The following is a 23,516-nucleotide window of genomic DNA, read 5'->3' as shown; positions in this document are numbered from 1 at the left end:
GTTTGACAGTGGGGGGCGCAGGTTGGCGAGTGGCCCAGATGGTGGTTAGCAGCGGGGGGCTGCGGCCGCTTGTGCCGCGTGAGTCGAGCTATATTACGTTGTGTGATCGAGGGCTTCGTCATGCCTCGCGCTGCGCCCCCGCGTAGACTGCGCAGACGTTCTCCCTCGCCGCAGTCGCACTCCAACGACTACGCCATGTTCGCCGAAGTCCAAGACAAGAGGGCCCGTCGCCAGAGAACCCTAACCTTCACAGTCGTAACCTCGCCAGGTGTGCAATTTTTAATATTTTACATTTTAATTCATGCTTCGCATCCCCCTCCTTCGCTACTGACAAACATGGCGCTACGTCAATTTCTCGGAAGGAAGTATAATTACGAGTGGAAGTGAGGAGGAAAAGCAAAATTGTTTTGGCCAAATTAAATTGAAAAAAAAAATCAAAATTTCCTTTGTTTAATTTAAAAAAATAATAATTTGACTACACGCAACATAAAATCAACGCGTCCAGTGATTCTCAAACTTTATATATAATAAAATCCGGCTATATTTTATTTATTTAAATACATCACTGTTCTGACCGACGTTTTGTTACATAAATACGTTTTAAAATTTAAACAGGTTAGGTGCGAACGAGCGGCAGCGAGTGATTCTTTGTCAGAATAGTGATAAATATAATGTATAATAAATTTGACCCCCGATAACAGGAATGTACCAAAATCTGTTATGTCGATATTCTGTAGTGCTTCTCAAACTATGTTTCGTGTATGACTTATCAGGTGGTTTGCAAATATGCTTTGTCATCAGATATATTAACTCTTAAAGGTCCAATGGCATTACACTAATCCCTTAACCAAGATATGCCCGCAGACTTATAAGTAGGACACTGGATTCGTGCAGTAGTTTTTTTTAATGCCATTATTATTACTTTCGGTTTCGATATTAGTTAAAATTTAAATAATATCTCTTCAGAAGCGTCTAAAAACGTTATCAATTTCGTTTTAGTTTACAAGTTGAGAGCATCTTTTCGTGGCGAAATTATCGAAGTAAATTGATTCCAATATTTGTTTCTTTTACTTTTAAAACAATAAATCTACATGAAATAGTAGAATATTTGGAAAATTAACATCATTGTGAATTTACAATTAACATAATGCATCAAATAACTGGCAGCGAATATAGTACATACAATATGTAATACGATGATAACGGATATTAAGAGAAAATTACAACTAATATCTGTAGTTGAACTGGTTTTTGGAGACAATTTTAGTGTAAGCGATAGTGATGATGATTTCAATATAATATGTGGAAGCTCCAAATAATTAATAAAACAATAGTTACATCAACAAAAACTTATGAAGAAGCTAATTTTAACACCATAACCAACAAAATGTGATGTGTGTAAATAATAACCTGAATCATATGAAAGTTCTTCTATATGACAATTAAATAAACAAGTATGTTTTCTGAGAAAATGCTGAAAATTATAATGATATAAAAACTTTTATCGAAATATTGCTTCTACAATATGCCCAGGATATTTTAATACATAAAAACTTTAATAATTATTTTAACTTAAACGACGCCTAATTAAAATTAAAATAAAACTGCCGAATTACAAGTGCATAGACGTATTTAAAAATAAAACAACTGACATTTAGGTTGCTACCAAGTAAACAAAAACATATTTTTTTTAAATAAAGAATTATTTGTATACTAATTGTCAACATATTCGGCATGCTACTATTTTTTTCTGCATATAATCTGCATCTTTCGGGAATATTTTTTTGGCTTACAGAATGTTTTTTGTTTTTGTTGAATATTTATCATATATTCTCTATGAACTGTAGTAGCTCATTATTTATTAGATAATTTTCATTACCTAATATGTGCCTCCTAACTCGATTTTAATTAATCATCACGACATTCATCCGTGAGATTAGGAAAATATAGGTAAATTAGGTGAATTATAATAATATACTAATCACTACTTTCCATCTAGTAGACACGATTTAAATTGAAAAACACAAACGCTTATATAGGATTCGAATCCAGATCTTTCAGGTCAATAGTTAACTACTTAACCACTTATCTTAATTTAGGATATATTGGTCATTTAAAGCTTTCTAACTATTCATTGGATGCATTATATTGATTGTAATTTCATCCTGTTGTCCATTCTCCAAATATTCTGCTTTTTTGTTTAATTTCATTCGTCAAAAGTAAAATAAAAATAGTGAAAATGACCAGTGTATGTACAGTACAGTACAGAAAGGTTTGAAATCAATTTATAGCAATAATTAAATATAAATAAATTAAAAAAACCGTAAAAAACTACTAGTTTTGAAGTTAAATTAAAGCATATATTTTATAAAAAAAATACTCATTATGGAACTCCAAATTTAACCCCCTACCCCCAAAAAATATTTAATAATTTTATTGTGTCCATATAATGTTATTCAAAAATAAGGTATTAAAAAAATAATAACCATTTCCGTAAATAAAATGCCAAAATATAATTATTTACGCAACATAAACTTTTCGAATATTATACTTATAAATTTTAATTTTCCGTAAATAAAATGTATTGCTAATAAACTGTATTTCCTTAAGTAATCTGAGGATTTACTGACAATTCCGAGCGGATAAATGTTTTTTTTTTTATTTAGAAAATGTATTTGTAATTTTTTTTTGAATAAAATATGTTATAAATTTATATTTTCTTTAAAAAACGCACAGGTGTACTTGGTCGCGGAACATAACATTGTTGGGTATTGTACAAATAAATAGCCGTTTTATACGATAACAACTTTGAGGCTTTATTTCCTGAAAATGTGTCCAAAAATTCTCGTGGATCCAAATAGTCACGGATTTTGCTTCACCGTTTTGCTTTATAAAGTTTCATTTTTAACATTGCATTCAGAGAAAAGCGTAAATAAATACATTAATTATTGCCAGATTTATCTAATGTTGCTTCATAAAAATGCGTTTAATTAATCCTATTCTAGTTTATTTGACGGTTCAATATCACTTTTTTCTATATTTTTTTCGGAAATAATATATCGTTATTTTTCCAAGACAAACATTTTAGTATGAAATTCGACGGTTCATACTAAAACGCGGTTAACTGCAAATCTTTAGTTTCGCGGGCGACTGGTTGACCGCACTATACCTACTGGACACCCTTGATATATTTGATAAAAAACATCAATAATTTCGACTCGAAAAAAGTAACTCGACTTGAATAGACTGAATAAAAACCTGAACGTAACACGAAATTAGTGTCCTACCCAATTTTTTATTTTTATTTAACATGAACTGAATTATATTTATAACTCATGAGATATCTTACCAATAGATTGCAATACAAATGAAAATCATTTTTAAAACCTTTTACCTTAAATAGCTTTAAAACTAAATGTCGGCGTAAAGCCGTAAAACTTAGTAAAACATTGTTAAATAAATATTTGAAACATTCGATAGTTTGACTAAGAGACAATTGTCTACTTTATATTATATTGTATTAACATTTTGTTTGTGGAATTTTTTATATTGTGATTCCCAATCTGCGAATTTTTTCTCATGAGAAAGGTCAAAGTTACAAAAACGCAGAAAACCTCAAAATACAATACACTATATAATAAAAAAATATCAAGAAAATAGTTTAAGTATTCGGGAAATAATAATTAAGGTATTTTGTTTACTAAACCTGTATTTTTTAAGAGAAATTGTAAGAATATTTTTTTTAATTTAGATGTTGCCATGGGCGACCATTTACTATCGGCGGCCCTGGCGACTGACTAGATATCATACTATCGTTACGCTACTGTCAGTACACTGCAATTGGACTGATAATAACTGATAATTTATGTATAAATGACCTGATTTGTTCACTCAAAATTTAAACGTCAGATTTAATATTTTGCGGTTAAATTTAATTATTCTATTACAGCCATTGTGGTTACGTTATGTTTAAGTTTGAAACTGTATTCCTTCCTAATATATAAGTATTATATATTAAATCTTGTGTACTTTGCTGTAACGATCCATATGTTAAGTAACTACATGCCAGTGCTCAAAACCACTCGAAGCAAATACACCACCGTACGCCACGGCTTTCAATTTTTTTACACATACATTCGTGCGTGCTAGGGCCAAGTCACAAGAAGAAGGTCGTTAAAGTCGCACTGTTTTTGTGCTGTTTTTGTTTCTACCTGCGCTGCAATAAAGGTTATTATCGGGAAACTGCAGCGTATCGACATATTTCGGCGAGTTTATGCAGAGGTCGATAATAATGTTGCACGTATGATATATTATTTAATAAATGTATTTAAAAACATTTCAAAAATTATTAATATATTTTTTTTATATAGTGATACAAATGATATACATATAATCAGTGGCGTAGCTAGGGTATGTGCCGCCCAGGGCGATCCTTAAAATTGCCACCCCCCCCATACATTTTTTGCAGGGTCATAAAATCAACATTTCTTAAAATAATAAATTGGTTAATATAAGGCTCTTGTTATTCGTGGATTTATATATGTTTTAGTGCGTTCAGGGTTAAGAACCACACTAGACGATTCCATCGCGAATATGCCGCCCCCAAGCAAGTGCCGCCCGGGACGGCCCGCTTCCTCCGCCCTCCCATAGCTACGCCACTGCATATAATATATATAAATTTACATACATAGAAAATATATTTACAGAAAATATAATTTTTAAAAAATACAATTTATTACATTTAAAAAATAAAAATTCAAAATAAAATCACTGTAAAGTTGGAAATAAAAATACAAAAATATTAAACAAGCAATCAACTTCCTTTTGTACAGAATCAATCAATATCCTCTTCACACATCAGATACATTATTTTATCCTTAATAACTAGTTCGTCAATCCTAGGCATAATTATATATGATGCAATTCGAAGAGGCGTCTCTAATTGAATGCGATTTCTATTTTTGGTTTTTATTGACACCATTTTCGAGAATGTTTGTTCACAAAGAAGGTTGTTTGGAATGGCAGCAATCTTTTAATAGCTCTTTCACTCAACTCCGTATATTCCTCAATATCACCCATTTTGATCCAAGAAACATTATTGATTCATTTTCAAATGTTATTTTAAAAGTTAACTTGCACGATAATTCAATCATTGCATTTTCCTGAGACAAGGTCCTGAGATACTTCGTTGTCTCGCTTGTTCATGAAGCGACAATGTTCGATTCAAAGTTTTTCGTCTGGATCACATCCGGCTATACATGGAAATATTTCGGCCTATTTCGCACAGAATAAATAAAAAAATAATATATAATATCATCAACGATGTATTGGTTTTGTGTGCGTGTTTTTTGGATAAAAAGTGGAAGCTGTTGCGTATGCTGAAATACACAATACTTGATCAGTTATAAATCACTTAAAGACTCTCGCGGCTCTAATGGTGCTCCACGCGATTTTAACAATATGTAAAATTAAAATATAAATTACAAGCATGATTTATAATTTTTAAATATTTGTCTATTGTGTGATATTTTTTACAGCAGCATGATCAGCTGATAAACATTTCTGATAAAGTTTGTAGTAAGATTATTCTTAAATTGTACAAAGCGTTTAAATATGTTTCTAAACGTATCTAGTCTGCTAAATAATCCAAGCCATATAAAGATAAAAGATAATCTTGCTATTTATTTTTTTTGTTGGGACAATTGCTTGAAATTGTATTTTTTGCATGTTCACCAGTTAATGTGTTAGTGCATGAATTTTGAGCCATAAAAATAAGACTAAAAAAATATTTCGTTGCACTTTCGCGATAATGGAACATCAAATGACATATACAAAAACATTGTTTGAAATTGTAGTCTCAAATTTTAACAGAAATAACAAAATGCATGGGCTTAAATTGTTTGAACGGTAGTGTATATATCAGTGGCGGTGCGTCAATATAAGCTGTGGAAGTGCTGCTTTCTTTATTTTAAATTCCTAATTGATGTATTAATAATTACAAAACATAATTTAATTTAATTAGCAAAGTTTACAACTGCAAACTGACATATAGACTTGAAGCTGGATCCTGAACCGCGATGTCACACTTCCAGTTGACTCAACTAAAACTTTCCTCCGATTTATTTTTAGTATATGCCCATAAATTTTGTTCGTTATTGAAAATAATATTTCTTATTTTAATTGCATTGTCATGTTGTTTATTTTCAATGCTAACATAACATTAATTAAATACTTTTTTTTATCTTTAGGTCGAGTACGTTCTGATGAAACCGTCTGTATAGTAGGCAACTGTGAAGAACTAGGATCCTGGAAGCCCTCAGGAGTCATACCCTTAACTTACAACCCCGACACAAACAAATGGAGTAATACCATCAACATCCCAGATGAAGAAGAAATCCTCTACCGCTACTGCATAAGCATGTTGTTCGGTGATCCTCCTCGTTTTATGATCAGTTCGTGGGAGACGCACCTCCGTCCTAGAAAAATAGCCAAAGCGTCTACCGTCACTACTGCCAACGATTCGTATGGAGACTACGGTGGACATTTCAAAGTAGACAGAGGATGGCTCACCACCGAATCCGTCCTGCAACTCAAATTCTACAAAAATCCTTTTACATTCAAGTCTAGAATCAAAGACGGGCAACTCCGTGTCAAGATTATCCCCGTCAACTTTCAGTTTAACACCGACATCAGCACTCCGACCGTGGACGAATCGTTAAACGCTGACACAAACGACGGAGAGCCTCCAATGTACGTCTTCACTGAAGTCGCCACAATCAATTCGGCTAACCCTAAATTCCAGCCTCAAGAGCAGTTCGGCCGTGTATACAACAACGGCGACTTCATCATATTCAATATCAAGTGTCCGAATTTGCACGCCCTCGCTTATCTGGTAGATTTTTATAAGCACAGCTCGAGGGCCTCTCCGGGCGATCCACCGAGACACTTGGGTAGCTGTTACGTACTGCCGAATGTTCTGAAAAAGACTGACGGTCAGATCGAGCTGCCTATTACATGCGCTTCGAAACATAGGCCTTTGGGATCGATGTGCTGCGAATATTTGATGGTCAGGCCGATGACTGAGAATTTATGTGAAATGAGTGCTTCTTATGTTACTCATTGGAACGAGAAATGGAGGGGGCTGGAAGTGGGACATCGCGGTTCAGGATCCAGCTTCAAATCTGTCGAGTAAGTCTTTTGTTTAACCTGAGTAGTTTGTGCATTTAAATGACGTCTTTAATTTAATCTATGCAGATTCAGTAATAATATTAAAGTAGTTAGTTATTTTTCTATACTATAAAATTTAAATTACAGAGTTAGTTGCTACTGGTCAATTTTTCTTAAATACGTAAGATAAGAATGAAAGTTTTTTACATTACCGATAATAATTATTTAAAATAAGGAAGTTGATAAAATAATCGATGGATGCAATATACTTTCAAATAAATTTTGGCGTAAAGCCAAAAAATTGGTTTCCCGTTGTTTACGGGTAGTCCAAATAAAGCCAATTATTTGGCTACTCGTCAGTAATGTGTTAATTATATATTTAATTGTAATATTCTCTTTAGTTATTTTCGTCGTCCTTAAGCAGCTGTAATAATATTGTTAGTGTCGGATAATGTATTGAGTGAAGCCTTTCATGACAGAATTTAGTATGGAAAAAACATACATATAAAGTAAAATAAGTAATAAATAAGCACTGGTTATCAAGAAGCAATAACATACTTAATTATTAATTGTACTACACAAATAAATATTTAGATGGAGAAAATATATGATTGATTTTTACAAAGTTCTAGAAATTCGCCTGTAAATCCATAATTTATGAGTATTTTTTATAATTCAATGCCACATTTTTTATAACTTCAATGAATAACTTTTGTTGAGTACTGTTTATTTACTCATTTATTATCTTTACACTTGTTGAGAAATTGAAAATGCTTGCTCTGTATTGATTTTTAATTTTTCTGTTTATAAATAATTACTAGGCGTTAAATTAAATTAATAAAAAGGATGTGGAACTGATTCCCATCGCAGAACTGTCAAAACTTCACTTCAAAGCATTATAATTTGTAGTATCCTAGTCATTTTTGGTCATATTTTGTCATAGTGTTTTACCTAATAAATCTGAATATTTTCCTGGCATTTATTGTAACGCCTTTTTAAAGATAATCCACAATAATTCCCTTCACAAAAGAGTTTTCACAAGCAACTTCTGCAAGCTTCTGCATTTGATCTTCTATGGCTGCAAAATTATAAAAACTTTTCAGAAGTATATGTAACAAACTAAATGTCTGCGTATGCAGATTAAATAGCAGAACACTGTTTCTAGAACATTATAAACATCTCTCCTTATATTTAAATAAATTCTTGGGATCGATTGAGATTAGTTTTTTATTGCCGTCTTCTACATTAGAATTTTACTGTTTTTTTGCAGAGCTTCCCGATGAAATTAAATTGCTTAATAAAATAATTTTAATTTAGCACCACGATTCGCGAAAACACTATTGCGTCTTTGAAGAACGCGGCGGCTAGTGGTGCCGATTTGATAGAATTTGACGTACAACTGAGCAAGGATCTGATTCCGGTCGTCTATCACGATTTTCACGTGTGTATAGCGTTGAAGAGAAAGAAGCAGATTGAATACTCGGAGATGTTGGAGATTCCCATGCAGGATTTGACTTTGGAACAACTTCAAAAATTGAAGGTGAACATACAACACAATTATTTAGAAAAAAAATGTTTTTAACATTATGTTTTTCTTTATTATACGTATGTAATGCTGATAAGGCATTGACTCAATTTTTTATATATTTATGTACATTTTTATCTTTGTTTTATTTTGAATTTAACAATACGTATGTATGTACTAAAGTGATGTGCATTTTATGCCAAGTTTAAAAATTTAAGGTGTACCACGTTGTGGAGGGACGCACAAATGAGCCTAGATTCTTCGACGAAGATCTAGCTGAGCATCAGCCTTTCCCTCTGCTGTCGGAGGTGCTGCAGGCAATTGATCCACACACTGGATTCAATATTGAGATCAAAGGCACGACGCCTTTGGAAGATGGAACCATGGAGCTGGAGCATCCGTTGGATTTGAACTTGTACCTCGACAAGGTTATTAAAAGCTATTTACGATTATTAAATATTTAATTAACAATTATCTTGAATGCATATACATATGATAAGAACTTCGTCATCATATTGTTTAAACTTGAGGTCACATGCATGATGCACTTAGCATAAAAAACAATTTACAATTTTATTTACATAATTATCATAAATATTAATTTTATTTACTGCTAAAATACACAACAGACAAATCACTGGTCAGCGAATCCTTAGCAAACTCATTCTGAAGTTAGCCCAATCTGCAGATTTTTATTTCTTCTTTCCCACACAAAGATAACGTTTGTCACAAATCGTTTTGATTGGAATCTTTGGATTATTTTCATGTTGAAATTTTTGGTTAATTAAATTCTGCTAAATAATGACTAAAATACTTTTGTACAATTTTATTGATAAACCCAGTTGTTTTATTTATATCATGATGTTTTTTTAATAATTGTGTGATTTCATGGTCATATTACAAGAAAAAAAATATTTTTTAGGATATTTCATTAACCGTTGACACTAAAGAAAATATATATAAACACATGAAATCAAAATATGTTTTGAAAAATATGTCGTTTGCTATTCTGTGTATTATGTATTTAATTAATTGCATTATTACTAAATTAATTGATTGTAATTGCGTTTTGAGATGATTAAAGTCAGTCATTGATTTATATGATATTGTGATTGTTAATTAAATGAAACAATGATTTATGTATAATTTAATGACTTGTTATAATAGAAGTCTTTGTTTCAACAGTTTCTTACTAAGGTATTATTTTTATATGTTCTTATCTAATAATAGCTGTTATTCTTTTACAGATACTAAACGTTGTGTTGCGTTCGGATAGATCGAGAAAGATCGTCTTCTCGTCTTTCCACCCTGACATTTGCACGATGCTGAGACTGAAGCAAAACATATACCCGTCAATGTTCTTAACGCAGGGCATTACCTCTCGCTATCCCAGCTATCGGGACATCCGCTGTAACACCATTCCCATGGCTATGAATCATGCCCTCAATACTGGACTATTGGGTATAGTCGTCCACACTGAAGATTTACTCCGTGATTCGTCTCAGGTACATTTTAAAAGATCTATATGGAGATTTTTGATGTCGCTATGGACTAAATGATTTTTTTATTTTATTTTATAGGTCAGACTTGTCATCGATTCCGGTCTTATTATGTTCTGTTGGGGTGAAGATAATAACAATACAGATACAATTAAATATCTCAAGGAATTGGGTTTGCATGCCGTCATCTACGATAAATTGGACCAATATTCGACCAAGGAAGTGAAGGTAATTGTGCATGTCTTTTTACTAAATACTTTTCTCGCCTGTTAAAGTATAATTTATGAAGCTTCTATACATAATATGTCTTCACACCCTAATAAAGTTGCTTTTTTTACGATTTAAATATTTATATCTTAGTATGTAGTACAGCTTAATGCTTCTATTGTTATATTGAACTTGTACTTATATAATATAAAATAAATCAAATTTATCTGATGTAGTGTGTTGTAGATAAACTATGTTTTATATAATTTTATCTGTGTTGATATGATTGTAACACGTCTGAACTATAATTTTTTTCGTATTTGTAGATAAAAGTTTTTAATTTTCAACAAAAATATGAATTATTCCGTTATCTTGACTTAATATGTTTAACTTCTATATGAATTTTTAGTAAATGGTCAATGGTTTTTTTTTTATAAAAATACTTAATTCTCGAGATTTGTTGTTATTATTTTTATATTTATTTAGTTTAAACTATTTTTGTTTTGTAATAGGAGAGCATATTTCTCGTGGAAGCTCGCGAGGCTCAGAAAGAACTCATCAAAATCGCCGAGGATAATAGCGAAAACGCTAGTGAGGTCAACGGTGCTGCAGGCGCGCAAAATAACTACTCGGGATCGTGCAGTTCGCAAGATGGCGCCAATTCCCAAGGAGCATCGTCATGTTCTTAAAAAAGTAAACAAAAACAATTTAAAGACATTCAAAACCAAAAAGGGGTAAATTCCGTAGCTAGAAAGAACATCTTTGAATGTGAAGTACTTTAATGTGAGTGATTCAAGCTTCAACTATTTAATGGCTTATTTAATTCTTTACGATATATAAAACACTTATCAATAACGATAATAAAATTAAGACTTGGAAGCTATCAATTTATCGCTTATCGCTCACATTGCCGTCTCTAGATATACACATGTGATATACATAAATATTTTTTTATCAAAGCATCAAAGACTTTCGATAACTATTTATAAATTAGAGTAAACGTTTTTTTCTCTTGGAGATTATGAATTCTTTAAAATTGTTTTAAATAGCTAAATTTTCTTATTTATTATTGTCCCATAAAAGAGTACAACAGTGTTGTAATTATAGTCGATTGCCGGAGATGCTAAACTGTTGATTATTGTAAAACAACAATGTATCAAAGAACTTATTTATTTAATGTTATTAATTAATCAGTTCAACTATGTCCATTCGGTGTGTATGAGTTTTTATTTTATTATTTTGCTTTTTCATGATTGTCATAACTCATTGTATTAGTTGTTTGTTCATACCCTTTAAACAATAAAACTGAAAGTTCCTTGTCAGGTTGTTTGTATGCATGGATATTTTTACATTTTTATAAATATGTTGATAAACGGATGGACTATGGTGACACTGTACTTGTACAATAATACCAATGTGTATAAAGCTAAAATGTGATAAAATTACAATAAATTCAAATACTTCACTTTAGCTGTGTCTGTGATATTGTAGGAGATTTGAAATTTCTCATTATTATCCATTTTTAATTTTTCATGCTCATTCTCTTATTATTTTGCAATTGGACAATCTAATTTATTTTCTGTTGTTCAATACTATATGTAGTAAAGATCAGTGAAGCTAGAGACAATGAAGGTATTATCTAGTCAAAGACCTGAAATATCAGTCTTAATACATATATCTTTATAGTCCTTGAAATCTACTTTATTTTATTCTTGTAATTTTTTCTAGCTTTCAACATAGGCTGTGTGATGAAAAACGTATTTTTATAACTCGTAAACACATTTGAATATATACATATATTTTATAAGACATATCTTCAAATATAACATAATCTCGTGAAAATCTATAACGATATTTTGGATGCTCATAATTATATTTTTGAACGATTGAATTACAATGGTTTTGTTATAATATGTGTCGATAGTGACAAAAGAGCGTATGTACAAAAATATCTAGTATCAAAAAGACAGTATCTATGTATATGATCTTTAACCAGATGTGCCACATTTATTCTGGAGATTTGTGTAGATGTGATCTTTTGCCATCAAATCGATGTAATGAAAATCCTTTTTCGGACATCAGAATTAAGTATTCGCTGGAACAGAATGTGTCTTTTGTCATCATTGTCGAGAGTGAGACTTAAATTTAATTTAGAGTAATGCACATGCGACAACGAGCTTAACAGCTTTATAATACTTGGATAAACAAGCCAGATTGCCAATTACAGACAATTTAACTACTGAAATGTTGTTAAATTTAACTTTTTGTGGAAACTGAGGAAGATGAGAAAAGGATGATGGTTTCCGTTATTGTTATAGACGGATCATAAATAATGGACAAGTGAGTAAATGGTAACAATGTTACTATAAAGAAACGGGACAGATTGTTAGGTGCGACTAGTGTTGAAACACTTTAGGGGAATATTCTCTACTGGGAATAATCGGGAATTTTCTATAAATTTGGATCAAGAAACCATTATAATTATTAATTCTAGTATTTTTTTTAGATAATGAGAAATGTAGGTTACTTATCTTGCCCTTATTGATTAATATGTTTATCTGTCTCTTTTTGTCAGATTAACAGTATTGTAAGTGCTAAACATAAGGATGGTTCCACAAGGCTCTGTAAATTATTTAAGATAAAACTAAGAAAATAATATTCTCTAAGAATATTCTTATAATATAATTGTTCTCCGAGAAAATTTCCAACTCACATCACTAATTGTGACAAATAAATGAAGACGATTTGATACATATGATGACAAAAATCTATGGGTATGTAGTGAGTTAAAAGAATGACGTTTAAGGATTTTAAATAATCATATTGGCAATCAAATGAACCTAAAATTCAAAGAAAATATAAAAAAATAAATTAAATTACAAAAAAAATAATAAAAAAAATAGTTATGATTTTAGAATTAGTTTTCATTTTAATGCTGTTGAAAAATTATATATGTGCGAAATTTACTAATGTTCTATCAAGTGTATTTTAATATGAAGAAATTTCTTATGTAGAAACTTTCTTCATTTCTTGAATTTGCTTTCAATGGTTGAATCAATCATACGTTGAAAGCAAATTTCTATTGATTTCAACGGTTGATAGATATTTTACTAATAAATCGATTGCCTTAAATTTAAAAGCATTATCTAGCACCAAAAATATAATAAGCATTATTAAAACTCTTATAATATTTATTCTATAATAATGATACCTAGTGTTCTCGAGCCGCTTCCAAGTATAATATTATAAAATGAATTTACTATTATTATATTGTTTTTTAATTTTAAAAATGCTTGGAAATGCTGCGTTTTTGCAAATAAGTGGTGATAGAATCTGGATACACATGTTTGGGATTATGTTACGATTTCATTTGACATGTATTATTAAATAATTATATACTTTATGTATTAGTTTTAGTGAAAGTTTTTGCTCATATCATTTAAGTTATCCAGGTACATAATATACTTTACTCTTTGTTCATTGATATTTTTGTATTTGTTTAACTGGTCAATTTAAAAATTATGATGAATTAGTAATAACAAAAAAGAACATCTGGCAGGTCCAGTTGGAGTCTAGTAATAATTATTTCTCTTTATTATTATAATATAAATATAGAATTATATAAATTAATTTACAAAGTTGTTTTTTAGCTTTGTGTTTTGCTCAATTTCTTCAATCCCAGTTTTGATTGTAATTTTTTAATAAAGCAGTGTGCCATTGTAACCTTTTTAATATTGAACTTGAACACCAATTAATAAAACTTTATACAATCCTTAAACCTTTTTAAGTATTATATTATTATTATATTTTATGAGCTTCATTTGATTTTAATATTTCAAGTGATTTATTACAAAAAAATCGATGCAACTCATAAAATATTAAATAAATTATTTTTATTTATATGCATGACAAATTCTAGCAAAATATACGACTTATATTACACAAATCGGTTTGTTTTTAATTATGTTGAAACCTACTCTTCCAATCCTTGTATTAAAAAAAGATATTGTGTCAGATTTCTTATATATCCCAATCATTTAATTCAGATTTTATTATTTTTTACTACATAGTAAATGAGAAAATGTATTGGGATTTACGGAATCTGAATAAGGAGGAATATTAGATCTGAGTATGACAGTTCATATTAATATTAACAGGGTAAACGAAAAATTTTAAACACACATGTATAGAGTAAAACAATTCATTTATTAAAAAATATCTGTTTATATACAATACGATAATGAGATTTGATTAAGTACGGACTAAGGACGGAATGTTCACAATAAGTACTTCTGTGCATTTAAATATATTAAAAAAATATATGGCTTTGCCCTAATTTATATATGTATATGTATAAATATATTAAAAAAATCAATAAGGTACAATTTGGACGGATACAAAGAATTATTCATTATTAATATACATCGGACATTTATTCGTAATACGCTATGTTTTATATATATATTACAATAACATTGAGATTCCACTAAATATCAATAGATGTTTTGTTTTGTATGAGATTCTTCAGCATTTGAGAATAAATGTCCGGCTTGTAATTATTACACTCAACATATTATAACACTTTGGTCTGCTGGGCAAAATTTAGCAATACCTCTGGGCGGCTTACACAATAGATGTTCCCTGATGAATTGGCACGGACACTGATATGTAGCACAGTGTAGTCCGGGTACCATCGGCGAGACGTTGATCTTTCCTGCAAGGGCTCTGCTCGCCCACCGCGCCGAGTATCGCAGGCACAAGAGTACCGCCCTCTCCTGCAAGCAGCCGCATGTCAGACTACGCCTCTCTGTTTCAACCAGTTGGTGCAGTGGGGGAAGCAAACGCGTGGGTCGCGCCTAGGTTTGTTTCTCAACAGTTCCTCAATATACTGACAAGGGCACAAAGCTTGAGGCAAGTGCCGCGGGCTCGTCGGATTATCTCCTTCTTCGTCTGAAGTCCAATCTAGTCGGTGGCGTAGGAAATCTTTGCCCCATCGCTGACAGTATCGAAGGAGAGCGTGTTCCGCCAAGCTCTACACATGCAAACCGCCCACTACATCAATCTGGGTTATTTATTAATAAAAAAGGCCCATTTCCAAATTATTAGATACACAATATGAATTTATGTGTTCTGGCTGTAATTTTAAGCTAAAATAGGCAAAACAAATTTAATTTTTAAATTATTAATCATTTTTTTTGTAAAACTCCTGATACACGGAAAAAAATGAATTTCTTGATTTTATTTAAAAAAAATAATGTATTGAGCAGTATAGCATGAAATTGTTAAGAACTGGTGTACTTATTTTGGCAGTAAAGTAATATTTTTTTATGTTCTCAGACCTAAATTGTTTTTTTATATTTTTGTATATATTTTTTTGTCACCTAATGAGAGTGAGTCAAATGAAAATATTAAAAGTGCAATAAAATTTTGCACCGCTCTATTGTTCTGAATTGGTGGCAATGTTGCATATAGTATGTTGAGACAGGTAGCAGTATGAATCAGGCATGCAACAGGAAGAACATTAACATGCACCAAAGTGAAGCAGCACTGTTACTTGTGTTTTGAGTAGACACTGACGAATGGACTAGAACGTTTTATAGTAACTTCTACTCGACCAGGTCAGGTCGACTGTTGCAGTAGTTCAAAGCATTATAAGGAAAATTTTCGAGTATGGTGAATGAATTAGCTTCACTTCTGGAAATGAACCGTGGATCAGCATAGTGCACCATCCATGTGTTCTGAAAGGTGGGTACTTCACCAGCTAACTTAGCCAGATACTTTTGTAATGCTTTAAAGCAGAAGGGGAACGCTTCCTAAGAATACTTGTTACAGGATATGAAGCGATGCGGGGAATGGAGCTAGAGCCCCTATCTAAAACTGAAGATATTGCATACCCAACCATCTACAGTGATAGATAAATCGAGTATCTTGAACATCCCAGTGATTTTTACACCTTTGAACCTCAAAGGCGATGGGAGGAAGGAAGTTCAGTTACGCCAAAGAGCTGCAGCAGATCGTATCAGATGATATCCATGCACTTCTTAAGCGTACTGAATGTTGTTCTTTACTACCATTTACATTCAATAAATTATGAGATAAAAAATATTTAAGGTTTTCATTTGACTCACCCTCATATATAACCACTTATAAATTTACCTTGTATAAGTGTTAAAATGTATGTGAAATATGAATGAGTACTGAAGCAGATGTGTTTGATATGTTACATTTGTGTTGTTTATGGATGGTTGGTTGTGAAAATGCTACGTTTATTTTTTTATATAAGCATTAAAAGTGACTATCATGATATGTCCATTTTTTTATAATTGCAAATAATATGAATGAAGATATCTACATTAAAATTGTGTCGCCTTATTTAGCTTTAATTTTGTTCTACATTATGGTGCTTCTAATAATTCAAACAAGGGCTGTATGCAATATGAATTTTACCTGCTTTCTCGATAATCTTGTCGTCTGACTCCCTTGTATTATAATATCATTTGCGGTGACGTCAAACCGTCGTTCCCATCCGGCCGGTATAGCACCGCCTTCATCCCTTTCTATAACTTGTTGCAGTTGAGCTATGCAAGGAGCCGTGTCGAAGTACATAAAGCACAAGTTCACTTTATGACAAGACATTTTACCCCTATCGTCCAACGTCACCAGCAGTTTGTGTTTCATTAACTGTTTATTTACTCCAGCCAAACACTTCTCCAACCCTTTTCCCAATTGAAGTTTCAACCACATGGAGACACAAATGGCCACCGCGTTCAGCAGCAGCCATACTATTCCCAGCGTGAACTGCGTGAGACCGCTCAGTCCGGAGAACAGAAATCCCATTAATACAACGAACGCTAGGAATATCCAGCATATTAGTATGCGTTTGTAGCATATGTTGTATAGTGTAAACCTAACGTCGTTGACTAAGAGCTCCATCGCATGAACGTATTCTTCTACAGTTAACTGAAATTGGAACATAGTTTTAGTGAGAGTTTAATAATTTGTATTTTGTATCAACTCACCGTTAAACCTTGGGCCATCAGCTCTTCGGGAACTAATTCGGGACGGAATTGCGCAGGAGTAATCCATGGCCATTTCGTGTTTATGGGTAATAGGGTCACAACAACGTCGCCGTTGACTGTAAATGGAAAACAATAAAATTGTACTGAAGGCCTGTCATGCGATATACGATAATTTGAAATTACATGCTTTATCCGTTTGGAACCGGTGAAAATTGTAAATATTTTTAGTTTTGCAATAGATGATTTCATAGTTATTCCTAATATGTATAGCAAAATTTTGTAATTGCTAAAATTGGAAAGAAGATTACTGGCACAATAAATCGCATGTTGTAATTATGCGAAGCTTTCTTAATCGTTGCATAATACTGGCATTCTTGTAGTTATAGTTTCAGTCGCAACTTTCTAAATTTTACTCATGATGCGTTTTGCTTTGATAATGATAATATATTCATTTTTTACACATATAAAATGCAATAACATGCTTATCATGCGTATGACGTACGTTTTATTATTGTGCAAACACGAAAGTATTACATTATGTATTCACTTGAATTGTAAATATTAAATACCCATAAAAAAGTATCGTAAACATGAAAAAAACACTAAAAATTGTCATAATTCGATTATCATTATTTTATACGTATTTTTCAGCAGAAAAGTATAACTGAATTGTGGAGAAAAGGGAATAAAAACTTATTATTATTTTAAAATTTGGCCAAGCAGTAAGAAATTCTATAGTTTATTTTCTCAAAAACTGGAGCTAAATTATAATTTTGTTTTAAATGATGTATCATCTATGATTATTTGTCATCACGCATACATATTCTAGAGGTAATGAATTCGTCGAACGATGACGAATGACTGATTAATCAGAAGTGACTATTCTATTTTTATATGTATTTTTGATGCAGAAATTCGCTTAGTTAGCTTTTCCCGAAATTCTCTTCGAAATTTCTGTATAAGAAAATTTCCAAACTACAACCAGCAGGTCTTTTAAGATATAATATAACTTAGTTACTAAGTAGCACCCGAGATGTAAATAAAAAAGGAAAGTAACCAAAGATCCATTTAGTTTCAAGGCAATATTAACTGTTTTGAATAACCATTATCACTAAAAAATATGGTATTAAAATTATCGCAAACAAATAATTAGAGAATTTATAAATAGTCCTCTTCAAAAATTTTGTCCTTCTTTGTATTGATTGAACAACAAAAAATCTTAAAAATACTTTTATTGAGCTTCATAGTAATTTCTCTTCAAAATTTTTTCGGAGATTGCCTTTGAACAAAATTTTTATTTTAGCATTTGCAGCAATTTTTACTCCTCAAATCAAAATTCCGAGATGGTTTTTGGACAAAATATTTCGTGATGACCTTTTTTTAGGTACCATAACAATTTGTCCTCGAATAAAAATTTCCGAGATGGCCATTTTAATGTCCTCTTTTGATATTTTCAAAATCTGGTCACCTTACTTGAAAATATGTATATTTCGGTAAACGTTGAAGCAATAAAGTTGACGTATAAGCGGAAAATACAATCGAAAACAAGGAACTTAGTAAAGCATAGTTTTGAAAAGTTGATGGATGATTTCGATGAAGTTTCACCATTACAACGAATGAAATAAATTCGAATTATGGACGAATTGAGCATACAACCTTTGCATTAAATTTTCATTTATATTCATTGTGCAAATATTTTTTTTTAAATAAAATGTTTATGGGTAAAATGTTCAAAAAAATTGCACTGCGTGGCCTAATACACCATTTTTTAGACATTTCATTTAAATAAAATAATAGCTTTCTCTACATATTGATTTATAATATGAAAATTTCTTAAAATAGTAAATTTCACACAACTTGCAGGATATTTCACAATATTATGAGTGTTAAGCGTCATTCAACTTTCTCACATTTTTCTAGAGGCAAAGGGACGAAGTACTCATACTCTTTCCACTAGTTAAATATATTATTAATTCTACCATTTGCAGTCAATTACAAATTATTTTTTTATAAATAAATAAACTTAAAAAGTCGCTGCTTAAAATCATTCTACATTTTCTCAATGAGCGGTTATATGAACTGCGACATTTTATTGGTGTACAATTGGAAGTTTTGAGAATATTTCGTGAATTTTTTTGCTGAGCGACTAAATATATTAAGTAAAAATAATATGTTTTAATAAAAAATCTTATAATATCTAGTTACGTGGCCAAATAACTAGCAAACCACTATTTGAGAAAATATCTTAAAATATTTATCAATATATTTTCGAAATTTTAAACTTTTGAAACTAAGCCCTCCCCCCAAAATCGACATAATAAAGTGTGTAAGTGTCTCATATTTTAATTGAGCTTAGCGACCACTGTCTTATTGCATATTTAAAAGACAATGCCGCAAACTATTGTTTAATTAAATAAACCATGACATAAGCTATTGTTTAATTATATATATATTTTTTCCCTTTAAAAAAAACAATGTCTTAATGAAAAATTTACATTCCGGATTGTAGCTTTATGAATCTAGATACATTCATTTAAACCTTAGTTTCCCAAACTTTTTTGGCTACATCTATGGCTGAAAAGCTATATCTATCTAAACCATTTTGTTTTATTTAGGCGGTCGATACTGAATGAAGAGGGGTTTAACATATGGAAGGCTAGTCGTATTTTAGATGTGATAATTCCATTTAGTTAAGAAGAAATCTTTTTAGGAAATAAAATAAATCCATATCGTTAAAATATTTATGCAGTGTAATGTATTTTTTAAATAGCAAAAGTAATATTAAATTTTATATTGCAACGATGCAGCAATTGGCTAAATGGTTATTACAAATACTCAACGTCCTCTTATTTCACTTAAGAGGCCTCACAGACTTACCTAAAGATACTGCTAATACATGATTTTAACATTTTTTTGTTAAAGTCGATGCATTTCTAATGACTCTTATCCGGCAGCCTTCATACGATCAAAATTTCATACGATTTCGTGCGATGCGCGTAAAATTCTAGTTTATTCGCTAGTAAAATATGATATTTTTATGCATTGCACGTAAAATTGCAGTATTTTATTTTTTCACGATACGTGTTTATAAAAAAAGCGCCAAAAGTAATAAAAGTTTTATAAACACTGGCTGCAAAAATCAATGCAAAGGGAAATGTTTTTATTATAAAATCTGTTATATAAGTTTTTTAAATATTTTTTTTCTACAATTTAATTAGTTTTCTCAAAAACCGTTATATCCCAATTATATATAAATATAGTTATAATTTTGGCTGATGGTGGTTTTTTTGGGTATTTTAGTGTTTTTTTTTAATTGCAACAAAACAAATTTTTAGGTATTAAAATATCATGTACATAAGTATATATTTTATAGAGTAAATCAGGGGTCTCGAAATTACTTATTTAGATCTATAAACAGTCATTACAATACCTAGTAAATTTGTAGATTTTCCGAAAAAAGGTATAACGACCCGTATATGTAACTCAATAGGATACACACATATGTATATTCTAACGATTTATCAATAAGATGTTTTTAATTTTTCTTTCGGCCTTTAAAATGTTGGGATCTCCTGAGTTAGTTTAATTTAATATATTTGATAAGTACGAAAATAGTTGTTTTTCGGTCAATTGAATAAAAAAGTGCAATTTTTAAGTTACGCAAATTTTTACAATGGCAACTCTGGAGCGTTCCCGAATCTGCAGCGGGAAATACAAAACGTCAAACTATCGTCAGGGGTGGGGGTTGAGATTCTTGTCTCGTCTATTCTCACAGATCGCGTATCCATAGTGATAGCCGAAGCAATACAAGTTCCGGGTCGATCGCTTGTGTCTTACCGAATCCTTGTCTGACGACTACGGAGCGCCGGGGAGAAGCGGCGGGCGGGGGGTCGGCGGTCGGCGAAGGGGTCGCGACCGGTTGCAGGTTGACCTGCACAGTTTCCGCCGGTAGGACCGCGGGGGCTGAAGACTCCGCCGGTGGAGGCTGGTCGGACGCAGACCTGGCGCCCCGGGCCGGCGGCGGTTCCTCTTCGAACTGCACCCAGGCCGGCGGAGCCGTCATCGCGACGCGGGCATCGCACCTCGCCGGACACACCCACCTGTGGATCTGCTGGCAACTCTGTCCCCGCTCACCTGCCGTGTGTACCTGTTCGCTCACCTGAGAACGCCGAGTGTGGCAATACTGGCTTTGCGTTTCAACAAGTCGGCCCAGATGTTTATTACATACAAAACAAAATAATTATATATCTAATGTATGTCTTCCCTGGTTCGCATTCACAAAATTTTAAGGCAAATCCAATTGAATTATTATTTGCTAAAATATGTAATTATCAAACCATTTAATAATGTGATCAGATTTTGAAAATAACAAAGGACTCTAAAAAAGGCTATTTTGATTTTTTTTATAAAAGGAAGACAATGGAGGACAAATTGCTATGAGAGTTATGAGAAAAAACATGAGGAAATGCCATTTTCATAAAAAAAATAACGTTAAAATTAAAATAAAATATATTTATAAAATATAAAAATATTTCCAAATATTTTCTTAGCGACCTAAATCAAGTTTATATTAGATAATATAATTAAATTGGAGTTTAAATACTTGAATGTGTTTAGACATTTTATGTTTTTGTTTAAATTTGAGTAACTATAAAATGTCGTATTACAAATTATTCTTATTGTTTCGTATTACTTAAATGTTTTTTAGTATAACTTGTGTATTACATTATAGTATTACATATGCGTATCTATACCGGTCAAGTTTTTTTTTTGATAAAGTAAGATTTTATTATTAATTGCTAGTGCGCTTTTCCTGGTAAATCCAAACGTAAGGCTGCAATGGCGGTATGCCTTTTAAATCGAAGCTCAGTTATAAGTTTAACAAATTAAGTTTGGAGCCCAGTTGCATACTTTATGAAATTTTATGATTCAAAATTGATTTCAACTCTTACTCTCTATGAAATATAATACTAAAAAATATATTTTTGTGTTTGTAATATACATACATATATTTGACTAAAATTTAGTATTCACATATATTTTTTATAGTTTAATTTCTAACTTAACACAACTATTTTTTCGTTATTTTGATTTGTGGAGAAGAATGCTGATTTTGTAGTAAATAGATATAAGGAAATTAATGGTTTGTCAAAAAACTCATTTTAGAATATATATTTTTGAATTGTGCATGTTTTTAATCTTTAATTGTAAATAAGCAGTACGATAGACGAAGACGAGTGATATACATCGATAACTTGACCTGAAAAACTTGAATTCGAATCCCATATGGACCTTGGTGTTTTTCAATTTCTAATGTATCCGGGACATTGGAATTAGTGATTATTTTGTAATAATAATTTTTAACGATCATCACAGATAAGATTTATCTAAATTTTCCTAATATAGTGATAAATTATTTTCGAGCTAGGTCGAGAATATCCTATATATATTCAACAAAAAAAGCTTAGCAAGTCACTGTTAAAAAGAGAAAAAAATACCACGAATATACTTGAAAAAGTACCGGTGGCAAAATATGTGTTACAAAACGAATTTTAGAGAAATATTTCTACAAAATAAAAAAAAAACCAAGATAATCTTACAAAGAAGATATTACAATTTGGAAATGACGTCTATAGGGTTATCAAATAAAATTATTTGAAGTTAGAAAAAAACCCCGCTTAAAATGGACTCAAAAAATATGATATATACTAAAACTTCATACATTATGATTAAAGTAAAATATGTTTAATAGGGGCGTTAAAAGGTCATTGATAATTTAATTAAATAATTTGAAATTATAAGTGTATTAAAGTCGGAAATTATAAAATTTTGACGTTAATTAAATTTTTATTTTATTATTGTTTATTTAATTTATTATTATTTTATTTTAATTTTTATTTTAATCTATTGCGTTAGAATTTGGCAAATTATTTTAAGTAAGTCAAGACATTTTGTAATGGAGTTGTAGTTGTTGAAATTCCATTGGTTTTTTATGATACAACAAGCAATGTAGTGGTAAGTAAGGGTACATATAAATTTAATCAATATTATAATTTTTATTTTGTAAGAAAAAAATAGTTTTTTTCTGCGTTATTTTTG

General features: G+C 31.1%; 2 protein-coding genes across 2 annotated transcripts; one reads left to right on the top strand and one right to left on the bottom strand.

Moving 5' to 3' along the window:
- The first annotated feature begins 36 nt into the window (after positions 1 to 36).
- Positions 37 to 11,868, top strand: LOC148235706 (glycerophosphocholine phosphodiesterase GPCPD1-like). Its single transcript, XM_088184705.1, has 7 exons — positions 37 to 268; positions 6,249 to 7,188; positions 8,485 to 8,707; positions 8,911 to 9,120; positions 9,940 to 10,197; positions 10,273 to 10,419; positions 10,911 to 11,868. The coding sequence occupies exons 1-7, from the start codon at positions 121 to 123 to the stop codon at positions 11,085 to 11,087; spliced, it is 2,103 nt and encodes a 700-aa protein (XP_088040831.1). The 5' UTR covers positions 37 to 120; the 3' UTR covers positions 11,088 to 11,868.
- Positions 11,869 to 14,585: 2,717 nt separating this feature from the next.
- On the bottom strand, positions 14,586 to 21,527 carry LOC148235705 (uncharacterized). Its single transcript, XM_088184706.1, has 4 exons — positions 21,255 to 21,527; positions 17,418 to 17,533; positions 16,846 to 17,358; positions 14,586 to 15,430 (listed from the first exon to the last, which is right to left on the bottom strand). Exons 1-4 carry the CDS (start codon positions 21,478 to 21,480, stop codon positions 15,191 to 15,193), a joined length of 1,095 nt encoding a protein of 364 aa, XP_088040832.1. The 5' UTR covers positions 21,481 to 21,527; the 3' UTR covers positions 14,586 to 15,190.
- Between the last annotated feature and the right edge of the window lie 1,989 nt (positions 21,528 to 23,516).

The sequence above is a fragment of the Plectrocnemia conspersa genome, unplaced genomic scaffold, assembly GCF_051122295.1.
Source record: "Plectrocnemia conspersa isolate PC_06_02 unplaced genomic scaffold, ASM5112229v1 ptg000004l, whole genome shotgun sequence".
Classification (NCBI taxonomy): Eukaryota; Metazoa; Arthropoda; class Insecta; order Trichoptera; family Polycentropodidae; genus Plectrocnemia; species Plectrocnemia conspersa.
This window is presented reverse-complemented; position numbering and strand designations above follow the sequence as displayed.

Coding starts and splice junctions, on each gene's coding strand:
- LOC148235705 (XM_088184706.1), bottom strand. CDS start 21,480: ATGACGGCTCCGCCGGCCTGGGTGCAGTTCGAAGAGGAACCGCCGCCG. Junction 17,534..21,254: donor AGTCGTCAGACAAGGATTCG/GTAAGACACAAG, acceptor TTCCATTTACAG/TCAACGGCGACGTTGTTGTG. Junction 15,431..16,845: donor CAAGATTATCGAGAAAGCAG/GTAAAATTCATA, acceptor TTGCATGTGTAG/AGCTTGGCGGAACACGCTCT.
- LOC148235706 (XM_088184705.1), top strand. CDS start 121: ATGCCTCGCGCTGCGCCCCCGCGTAGACTGCGCAGACGTTCTCCCTCG. Junction 9,121..9,939: donor TGAACTTGTACCTCGACAAG/GTTATTAAAAGC, acceptor ATTCTTTTACAG/ATACTAAACGTTGTGTTGCG. Junction 10,420..10,910: donor ATTCGACCAAGGAAGTGAAG/GTAATTGTGCAT, acceptor GTTTTGTAATAG/GAGAGCATATTTCTCGTGGA.